Below are 11,196 nucleotides of genomic sequence, written 5' to 3' on the forward strand. Positions count from 1 at the left end.
TGTTAAGTTTTTTAGATGCAAATTCAGGGCATAATTAGATAAAAATGGATCCTATAGATGAGGAAAAAACTTCATTTATAACAGACAGGGGGACTTACTGTTACAAAGTAATGCCATTTGGTCTCAAGAATATCGGGGCTACATATCAAAGGCTGGTTATAAAAATGTTTCAAGAACATCTAGGCAAAACCATGGAAGTCTATATAGATGATATGCTAGTCAAATCACAAGGGGTCATATTCAACACCTGTCTGATACATTTCAGATTCTTCGTAAATTTAATATGAAATTAAATCCTGAGAAATGTGCATTTAGAGTTTCGTAAGGTAAGTTCTTGGGATTTCTTGTTTCTAACCGTGGTATTGAAGTAAATCCCGCGCAGATCAAATCTATTGAGGAAATTCCAGATACTCTGACGAGTAAAAAAGAAGTACAGAGATTGATAGGAAGAATAGCCGCTTTGGAGAGTTTATTTCCAAATCATTAGAAAAGCTCTTCAGGTTCTTTTCAGCCCTAAGAAAGCAAGATCAATTTGAATGGACCGAAGAATGTCGACAGGCACTTAAATATTTGAAAGTATATTTGTCAAATCCGCCGTTACGCACAAAACAAAAAGATGGGGAAAAATTACTCCTCTATCTTGTTGTTTCAGAAGTGGCGGTAAGCGCGGTGTTAGTTTGAGAAGACCAAGGTAAACAGTCTCCAGTTTATTATGTTAGCAAGTCATTATTAGATGCTGAGACTCGATATCCTCATCTAGAAAAACTTGCACTTGCATTAATTATGGCATCTAGGAAATTAAGACCTTATTTTCAATGTCATCCCATTTCTGTAGTAACTGCCTACCCCTTACGTAATATATTGCATAAACAAGAATTATCAGGTAGGTTAGCCAAGTGGGACATAGAACTGAGTGAATATGACATCACATATCAACCTAGAATTGTAATAAAGTCACAGGTTTTAGCAGATTTTCTGTAGATTTTAGTCAAGGAATGCAACTGGAAGCAGAAAAAGAATTGCAAGTATTTAACGGGTCTAATCCAGGTACTTGGACTTTATTTACTGACGGTTCATCGAATGTAAAAGGGGAAGGACTAGGCATTGTTTTGGTACCACCCATGGAGAAACTATACGACAAGCTATAAAATGTCATCCTGTTACTAACAATGAGGCAGAATATGAGGCTGTGATTGCAGGTTTAGAATTGGCACGAGAGCTTGGTATAGAACAGGTCGTAATCAAAAGCGATTCACAGCTCGTAGTTAACCAAATGCTGGGGACTTATACAGCCAGAGAAACAAGGATGCAGGAATACCTTGAAAAGGCACGGGATTTAGTCAGGCAATTTCAAACTTGGAAAGTCGTGCAGATACCAAGAGAGGAAAATGCCGAGGCAGACGCCTTAGCCAATCTCGCGTCTGCTGCAGAAGTAACAAATGACAAAAATGCTTCTGTGATTCATTTATTTCATTCGGTACTTGATCAAGATAAAAACGAGGTAAATTTCAATAATTTAACTTGGGATTGGCGAAACGAGATTGTCAATTTTTTGCAGTATGGAATTTTACCTGAAGATAAGAAAAAGGCTCAAGCACTCCGCAAAAAAGCTGCTCGCTATTGTTTAAAGCAAGGTAATCTTTATCGTAAAATGTTCGGTGGTCCATTAGCAAGATGCCTCGGGCCTTCTCAAACAGAGTACGTGATGAGAGAAATACACGAGGGACATTGTGGAAATCATGCAGGAGGAAGATCTTTGGTGAGAACCATGATTAGAGACGACTACTATTGGCCAAAAATGGAAGAAGACGCGGAAAATTTTGTGAGTGTGATAAATGTCAAAGATACGGTAACAACATGCATCGACCCGCTGAGTTATTACATCCGGTCATTGCACCATGGCCTTTTATGAAGTGGGGGATGGATATCGTGGGTCCATTACCACAAGCCAAAGGCAAGGTAAGATTTTTATTAGTACTCACTGATTATTTTACTAAGTGGGTGGAAGCAGGAGCTTTTAAACAGGTACGAGAAAAAGAAGTCCGGGATTTCATCTGGCGGAACATCATATGCCGATTCGGGGTACCAAAGGAAATCGTATGTGATAATGGCCCGCAATTTATAGGCACGCAAATCACAGAATTTTTTCAAAGTTGGCAAATTAAAAGGATTACTTCAACGCCGTACCATCCGGTGGGTAATGGGCAAGCTGAATCAACGAATAAAGTCATTATCAACAACTTGAAGAAAAGATTGGAGGAATCTAAAGGCAATTGGCCAGAGGTATTACCGGGGGTCTTGTGGGCTTATCGAACAACAGCAAAAACAAGTACGGGAGAAACACCGTTTTCACTTGTATACGGAGCTGAAGCTTTAATTCCAGTCGAGATAGGGGAACCAAGTACAAGATATACACAAGCTACTGAGGAATCAAACGAAGAAGAGATGCGAGTAAACCTGGATTTACTTGAAGAAAGGAGAGAAGCTGCATTAATAAGGATGGCAGCACAAAAACAAGTTATGGAACGGTACTACAACCGGAAAGCTCGTCTGAGATACTTTAAGATTGGGGACTTCGTACTCAAAAAAGTTTTCCAATCCACGAGGGCAGCTAATGCAGGAAAGTTAAGTCCAACTTGGGAAAGACCTTATAAGATTCATGGTATCGCAGGAAAAGGAGCATACGAGCTGGAAACGATGGATGGCAAGATTCTACCCTCAAACTGGAATGCAGTTCATCTGAAGAGATACTATTTCTAAGGAATAGAAATACCCACGGGCAGGTATCCCCATTTACAATTTTTATTTTTGAATTATTAAAATTTTACTAACGATTTTAGATGATAGGCAAAAAGCTAGCCCACACTAAATGATGAATTACGACCTGAAAGACACGTGGAAAGAACATAATTCCCGGTCTAGGGTTACAACTATTCTGATGGAAATTTGAAGGGGTTAAGCAGTCTTCATCTAAAATCGTACCTCCGAGTCCCGTATGTTTTTCCTTTTCAGGAAAAGGACCGCATGGAAGGAATAATCAAGTGCTCGAGATTTCATACTTCAAAGCTCAAACACTTGGGGGACTATATAATATACATATGATATATGTATGAAGAAGGCGAGGAAGACTGAAAACAACTAAGAGTTCAAGTCAAAGCCCAAAAGTCTACTCATCCAATGCCAAGTTCAGAGCAAAGTCACGAGCCAATAACACAAGCCAACCAAAGAAAAACCTTCATATAGATTCTAAAATGTTTAGGTTTAAGGCAATATTTAGCCATGGGTCATAAGGAAACCCTTGGATTTCTTTTTGCAAATCCGTTGTAAAGAAAATAGTTACGGAAAGTAATAGAAGATATATAAATACATGTAAGATGTTATTTAAACTTGACAAAGTTCAAATGAAAACTTTATCAAAGTTATTCAAGAAACATGTGTGTTCCTATTTCTTTTTTCGTATATTTACACCATTATGAAGTTGAGACGTCTTCTTCATTAAGTGTCGAATATAAAAGGGCCTTCTTTTATAAATTCATGTTCGATTCATAAATCCATGAAGTTAATAAACCATTTTTTTTGGAAAAATACAAAAAAGGGTAAGACAGAAACCCACAAATTAAAAAGGCAAGACCTTGGATTTATACAAAACAAGGCAAAAAGAGTAAAACAGAAGCTCAAAATAATTAAGTTGAAACGAAAACTTTATAGTATTAAGTTTAGAACTAAGTATGAACTTAGTCTTAAACTAATTGTCACTTTTTACAAAATGCCCCGAAAAGACTTGGGGACTTGTCATTTCCAAAAAACATAACCCCCAAATGGGACCAGGGGTAAAACCACCAAGAAAAAAGAGAGAGTTAAACTTCATAAACTTTCACTGTGGAGCGGAAGAAGAGTCTAAAGCAGGATCATCAGCAACAGAAGGCTCGATTTGATTTGAAGGAGTTGGGAGATCCACCGTAGCTATATTAGCTTCGATATTCTTAGGAGTATCAGCCATGGGTGAAGGAAAACTTTGATCTTGCTGAGTTTTCTCAATTGTTTCCTTTATCTTAGCCAATTCAGCATTCAAGTTAAAACCCTCTTGGCTAACCTCCACAAGGGTATCATGGTGTGTGTTTAAACCAGCCCAACTCACTTCAATAGCAGTTTTATCCTCAAGAGCCTCGTAATCTCTTTCCCATTGGTCAATCTCATTCTTGAGCTCTTCCTTCTCAGCCAAAGCAGCATCATAAGAAGTCCGCAAAGGTGCAAGTGAACTTTCCAAAAATCTGACCTTATCAGAAGACACACGAAGGTCTTCTTGGGTCTGGGTAAGTGTCTGAACAAGTTCACCTGCATAAACTTCTTTTTCGTTCAATCCTCTAATCTCTTCACTGGCTTTGGAGAGTTGCTCGGAAAATGATGCCTCAAGGAGACTTTTGTCCTTGTCAGCCTGATTGGAAGAAGCTTTTTCAACTGCTAACTCTAAAATCAAGACCTTCAACTGTTGCTCTAAGGTACGCTTGCTCTCTTCTAACACTTCCATCTCCAGCTGAAGACTTTCATACTGTTCTTTCCAATTGTCTGCTTCAATTTCATAGTCACGCATTAACTGCTCCGTATGACAAACCCTCTTCATCATCTCTGTACCAATGAGATTGATCTAGAAAAGAAGAAAGGGGTAAGAACCTTAGTGAAAAGAGAATTGAATAAAGCGTAAAAAAAGCAGCAAATACCTTCAGTGATGATTGCACTATGTCATTCATCCAAGTCAAAGAACTATGACTTTCTAGCTTGGACTTTTGGACCGGACCAATCAAGGGTTTTAACCATACGTCAGCCCGACCTGATTTTTTCAAAAGATTACCATCGGCAGGGACCTCAATGGTAATCTGCTTCATCCCTCCACTTCCACTTGAAGAACCAACCTCAGTTCGAGGAATGGTGATAGTGGGTACTGAAGAAGAAGTCATAACATCTTGGGGCGGAGTAGAAACAGTAGCAGTAACAACTGGCAAAGAACACACCACAGGGACAGACATGGTAAAAGAGGCAAGAGGCACTTCATCAGAAACCAAATCCAAATTCTCACTATCAAACCCACGAGAAAAAAGCTGTTCATCGGAGTCACGAGCTGCCGTAGGAGTATCATCATCAGAACTCACCAATGTAGCACCAACAGGCTCGGTCACGAGAACAGAACGGGGAGGAGTCGCTTCATCGTCTGACAAGACGTGTCTTCTGGCCCGTGGCCTTTTAACCAAGGAACTTCCATCCTGTTCCTATTCCTCCTCAGAATCTTGGGTCGCATCAGCTTTCCTTTTCAATGAAGAACTCAAGATTATCTCTTGAGCTCTTTCCAAAGAAACTCTGGAATCCGCGATTGCATCAGCACTTACCCCACGTATGGGGAACCCAGATAAAAAGAAGGGTCAAATAAATTCTAAAGGAAAGATGAACAAAAATATAAAAAGAAGGCGAGTAAAGTATTTACCATGAGTTTTGACATTCCAACCAAACCTGTGTGAAAGGTTTTTCCAAGATCTGCCTTCCATAGGCGCAACAGTCAATAACTTTTCTACCCAGCCACGGAAATTGGGAATCTCGTCAACAGTTCCCATGGTTGCTGAAAAAGGAGAAAGTTAAACAACAACGGGAAAAATAAATCCCTTTAGAAGGAACAAAGAAATAAAGTTGCAAGATTAAAACTCACGTGCAAAATTCCACTTTTCAGGGAATGGTACATTTTCTTCACCTACTAAACCTACAATAGAAGCAGCAACAAATCTGGCATACCAGCCACGATGGTTATCATCTTCAGGGCTAACTAGCACTCTCTTACTCCTCGCCACTAAAGTAAAGATCCCATGGCGGAAAAGCTTAGGGGAGTAGAGGTGGATCAGATGAAAGAAAGTGAAAGGCAAATTAGCCAACCTTGCTAAGTGCCTTAGGCAAACAACAACCCTCCACACAATGGGACAATTTGTCCCAGACAAACATTGAAAAAACGGCAGAACTCAATAATAACAGGATCAATGGGGGGTTTGAAATACAGTGTAAAGGGATATGCATACACAAAAGAAAATCCAGTCATGTAAGATGTAATTACTTGGTTTGCATTAGGAATTATGATAGGGAAGTCAAGGCTCAAATGGCAATCCTTACTGACAACAGAGATTAAACCTTCGGTAATCTGAGAAGGGTAAACGTCAGCACGATCCAAAGAAGACATAGAAGAAACTTGATTCCTAATTGATTCTCTATCAGAGTAAAAAGATAGTTCAGAAGGGATAATTTCATCAACTAAAGGTTCACGAACTGGTTCACTAGAGTCTTTATTTCTAGAAGAAGTTCCATGTGAAAGAGAACCCCTAGTTCTAGAAGGAGGGGTGGAACTCGATGGAGGTAAAGAAATACCTCGTGTAGATGAAGACCCTAAACTACGCAATCTTCCCCCTCTTCTGCTTCTAACAGGAGCAAGGGAAAGTTCATCAACAATGGGGACTCTTCGAGGATTAGGGTTTGAAGAAGACATGGCTGTACGAGGAAGAAAACAAGAATGAATATTCTAAGATAGGTAACTTTTTATGAGAAAGACAAAAACGAAAGCTATATTTATACTCAGAAGCAACCGTCAAGGAAAAGGTGTAATGATGGAAACACCATGATGGAAACTGTCACTTCGTAATTGATGAAGCCGCAATAAAGCCTTAAAAGACGCTGAAGAATTGCAGATCCGATTAGAAGATGCCACGTGTCACGAACATTAAATGGAAGTGACATATGAACGTCAGTTCTGGAAAAGGTATAATGGCGGCAAAAATTCTCGCTTTAATGAAGATCCACTTCCCAAATATTCTATTGCTGAATTAATGGCAAGGTGGGGGGGGGGGGGGGGGACTATCTGTATTGGGAAAATTCAAGTTAGTATATTGAATTTATTATGTAATGATATGTCATGACACGTGGGTCAGTAAAAGAATGACAACTGATAGAGAATAGTTAAAGAGGCACGAGCTTTAACAGACACGAGCAGAGGTCCAAGAAAAACAGAAGGGATAGGTGCTCGACCTCTTGATAATTTGGAAAAGTGTAGGAGGAATGGACCTAGATAGCAAAAAGGATAGATACGTATTATTGGTAGTTAATGAGCATTAATTACGGGAAACGTTATAGAATCTGTACTGAACAGTTACGATTGCCAATTATAACGTTACATTAAATGTCATTAGTTGCCCATAATAACTCCATTATGGGAGGAAAGAAACGTATTACTTAGAAATAGCTATAAAAGGTGAAGAATAAACGTTTGTAAGGACATGAAACACTATTGGAATACACTGATTTACTTTGCTTTCCATCTTACAACTATTCATATCAATTATTCTTATTTTCTTTGATTATCTGTAACCCGAGTTCTTCTAATAACAAGCTTTGGTTATATATATATATATATATATATATATATATTGATTTTGCCGAGGCCAACGGTTCCGGTGACCCCCTACTGCTAATGTAGGTCCGCCCCTGCTCTCCTAAACCACAAGGAAAAAGATTGCTAGGATGAGATAAAGAGCCTGTTTGGTTGTGCTTTTATTAAGTGACTTTTTAGCATAAGCCAATAAGTTAGGAATTCTAGCTTTTGGCTTGTTTTTGTCATTTTAGCTTAAAAATAAGTGCTTAAAAGCACCTTTTTTACTTTATCCAAACACTGCAAAATGGCTTAAAAGCGATTTTGGCTTAAAAGCACTTAAAATAAGCCAATCCAAACGGGAAGAGATAAAATAAAATTACAACAAGCATCTTGAATAAGACAAATTACAGCACCATCTTTTCCCAAACACAAATACACAAACCAACCTTTCACTTTTAGCATATCTTTGTCCAACAGCCATCACACAAGAACTTCTACTCTTGTTTCTTTTTGACCGCCATCTGTTGTACTTTTTAATTCCAAGTGAAATCAAAACAAACAAACAAAATTCTTACACCAAAAGGAAGAAAAATCAATCACCAGAGTTCTGAATATTAAACAAACACATAATGCTTCATTATTTTTCCAATCTTGACTTTCCATCTATTGTAAAATCCATTCACATCTTCAATCACTTTATCTAAGAATGACACCTTTGTTAATCTCACCGATTTACTCATCCCATTCCACAAGTTTGCAACCTCTTTATCACTCTTCAAACGGTTCAATATTATTCCTTTTTCTCGAAGTAACACTGCATCTTCTTCTGTATGAATAATCCCGTTCATTAATTCAGTGTAATGCGTAAAAACCAACGGTCCTGATGCATTTCGTATGCAACTAAATTTCTCAGGATAGCCTCTGTATTTATGTCAAGATTGACTGTAGGCAAATAAAATTTCATCTTTTTACCGTCGAAATTTATGCTCATGATTCCTGTATTGGTTGCTACAAAACTTACTCCAGCTTTAGTAAGTTTTTTTACTGATGGTATGGCTATTTCTTCAACAAGAGGGGGTTTATTCATATTTGTTTCACTTTCAGGATTTTCTTCTGCTTTTTCTTGTGAGAAGCACATATATGTAATGGGTTGTGCGAATAGTTTAATTCCAGGAAGATTAGAGAGTAGTTTCCAGGGCAACTTAAAAATCAATTTAACAGGTCTGGAAAATACTATTCTTTTTAAAATACGTACAGGCCCTCTGTTTATTTTCAAAAGGATCTTCCAAACTCCACGAAATACTTGTCCAACGTGACTAATTGATTTTGCATAGGAACTATTTTCTCCATGGTTCACGTCAGTTTGCTCGTGATCGTCTTCTGTTATTTCACAAGTTCTTTCTAATTTTGGCACGATGAATTGATACTGAAAGTCTAGTATATGAGCACACTCTATGAGTTGAAATTTTGAGAATTCTTTTTCCATTTTGAAAGGAGAAAGCTCCTTGCAAAATCCCATTAGCATAGATAGCAGTGTGTTGTCAGCAAAATCTAAAGATGAAAACTGTAACTCCAACATTTTCCTTAGTATGAATAGGGGGATTTGGTTTTCAAGCATAATTATATCTCTGAGGATAGCATTATGCGTAGACTTTCGCCCTGCAACATCAACCAAATGTGACATTCTTGAGGAAACTTTAGTTAGAAGCTTACCTTCAATAGTGGCATAGATTTGAAGTAACTCAAGCAAGAAAGAGGCATCTACATCCATCATCCAGGCCAAAGTTTCCCCACTGAAATTCAAATACTTATGGTACGAACAACGAATTCTATGATCAAACTTTATCAACTGTTCCACAAGATGCTGAAATTTCAAACTTTGGAGATGCTTCTGAGTTCTCTTGGCAGCACCAACTTTGTACCTGTTGAGGTATAAAATAGTTAAGTAACTAAAAATATACTATTCTCTTAAGTAGTTTGGTGAGATGGTCACACCATTCAACTTGCAGCGAACAGAGATCTAGTGTTTAACAAGATGTTTGGCCCATGAAAAAGACGTGAGGAACGTGTTAAGATATAATTAAGCAAATAAAATTATACCCTCTTGATAGTTTAAGTTTTTAAATGGTGATACAATTCAATAGTACCTCTCCATATCATAAAGCTCTTGACGCCAATAATGGTAAGGGCCTATTGCCACTAATTGTGGCACGTATGAATCAGGATCGCTGACCATTAAAGATTTTGGAACGTTGTAAATGCTCACAGGGATTTCAGTATCTTCTTCAAGTTCTTCATCAAGTGTTCGACGGATTTGAATAATCCATCGGTGTTCATCGAAGTTTGAAGCACTGGAATTTGAGGCAATGTTGGTTGGACATGAAGACATGGTTTCTCTGTTTCAAATCTTTAGATAAACAAAATATGTAGCGGTTTTGGTTTATTGAATGATGGAGTACGAGAATTGAAACTTCATGCATATTTATGGATGAGAATGAAGAACATTAGGATAGTATACTTCACTTAATCCTAAATGCGTAATATTGACTAAAGTGATTACCGGCCCTAACAAAAAGAATAACTAAATTTAATAAACCTGCTCTTTTTCATGTTATAGTTCAAAGATAGTAATTAACTTGGTTCATAAGCTGAACCCTTTACCCTGTTAATTTTTCATATCCAAATATTATCCGTCCTTAGAGCTGTAAAAGAGTCAATTTCACTTGAATACATATTTAAATAGCAAACACTTGTAACAATGTTCGACATATAGAGCACCACTGGACCCAGGTTCTGTTTTTTCTCCTTTATGGATCGGACAACAATTTATGTGTTTAAACTATGGGTTGATTCTGTCAGGATAACAAGAGCCAATATCTTGAATAGGTTATAGGCACGTTCAATGGGCGAAGGGTAATTTTTAAATCGTCGCGAATCTTTGTGATTTCTTTGCATGGGTAGGTGTATTGGGAAAAAAGTTGAATTTATATTGAAGATGACGTGGCGTGACACGTGGACTGGACAAATGGTCAAAGCGTAACAATTGAGAAAAAGGTACGGGAGATGATAGGTACGGGAAGAGGAAGTGAAACAGGCACGAGAAGCAGTTTAGACACGAGTCTCGTACCAATTCAAGTCGTTTAAAGCCAGTGGATCGAAACGCATTGAAGACATGGATCTGAAGACAAAAAGGAGTCCAAATTCAGTATTAAATACCTGATACGTTAGAAAATTGGTATTTAATAGGAATGATTGTGTAACGGCTTATTTAATGTCATTTATTGTCCATAAATGTCTCATTAAAGTTTAGGTTTCATTCCTTTACGTAGAATCAACTATAAAAGGAGGAAGTTGTATTGGGAAAAGGGGATCATTGACATCATACTGAAATAAAAACTTGTTTACTGCTTTATTATTATTCTCAGAAAGCCTATTATTCTTTTTTGGTCTCTTGATTATCATCTCAAATTCTAGCTTTATCCAAAATATTATTTCTTTGGTGAAACAAATTGGTTCCGTTACCGGGAATCTGATAATCTATTCTTTTTAAGTTACATTCTATCTGTTGTTATCATCATGTCACACGACAATAATAACAGTGAAGACACCTTGGGAAATCGAGAAAATCAAATGCATCAAGATCAAGGAGATTTGCAGAACTTTAACGTGGTCCCTTCTCTTCAAAATTCACCACGTCAATCTCGTGAAGGCACTCCTAAATCACATGCTGATGAGCAAGAGCAATCAGAACATTTTGAGGGACCAGAAGAAGCTCTGCAAAGAATAATTGATGCACGGGT

General features: G+C 37.7%; 1 protein-coding gene across 1 annotated transcript; it reads right to left on the minus strand.

Annotated features, from left to right (window-relative positions):
• On the minus strand, positions 7,810 to 9,785 carry LOC109224328 (putative UPF0481 protein At3g02645). The gene is made up of 2 exons (XM_019388915.1): positions 9,544 to 9,785; positions 7,810 to 9,318 (listed from the first exon to the last, which is right to left on the minus strand). The coding sequence occupies exons 1-2, from the start codon at positions 9,783 to 9,785 to the stop codon at positions 8,244 to 8,246; spliced, it is 1,317 nt and encodes a 438-aa protein (XP_019244460.1). The 3' UTR covers positions 7,810 to 8,243.

The sequence above is a fragment of the Nicotiana attenuata genome, chromosome 3 (genome assembly GCF_001879085.1).
Source record: "Nicotiana attenuata strain UT chromosome 3, NIATTr2, whole genome shotgun sequence".
NCBI classification, from domain to species: domain Eukaryota; kingdom Viridiplantae; phylum Streptophyta; class Magnoliopsida; order Solanales; family Solanaceae; genus Nicotiana; species Nicotiana attenuata.

Excerpts from the sequence above, each read along its gene's own strand:
- LOC109224328 (XM_019388915.1), bottom strand. The coding sequence starts at position 9,785 with ATGTCTTCATGTCCAACCAACATTGCCTCAAATTCCAGTGCTTCAAAC. Across the intron at positions 9,319-9,543 it reads GAGCTTTATGATATGGAGAG|GTACAAAGTTGGTGCTGCCA; the intron begins GTACTATTGAAT and ends ATACCTCAACAG.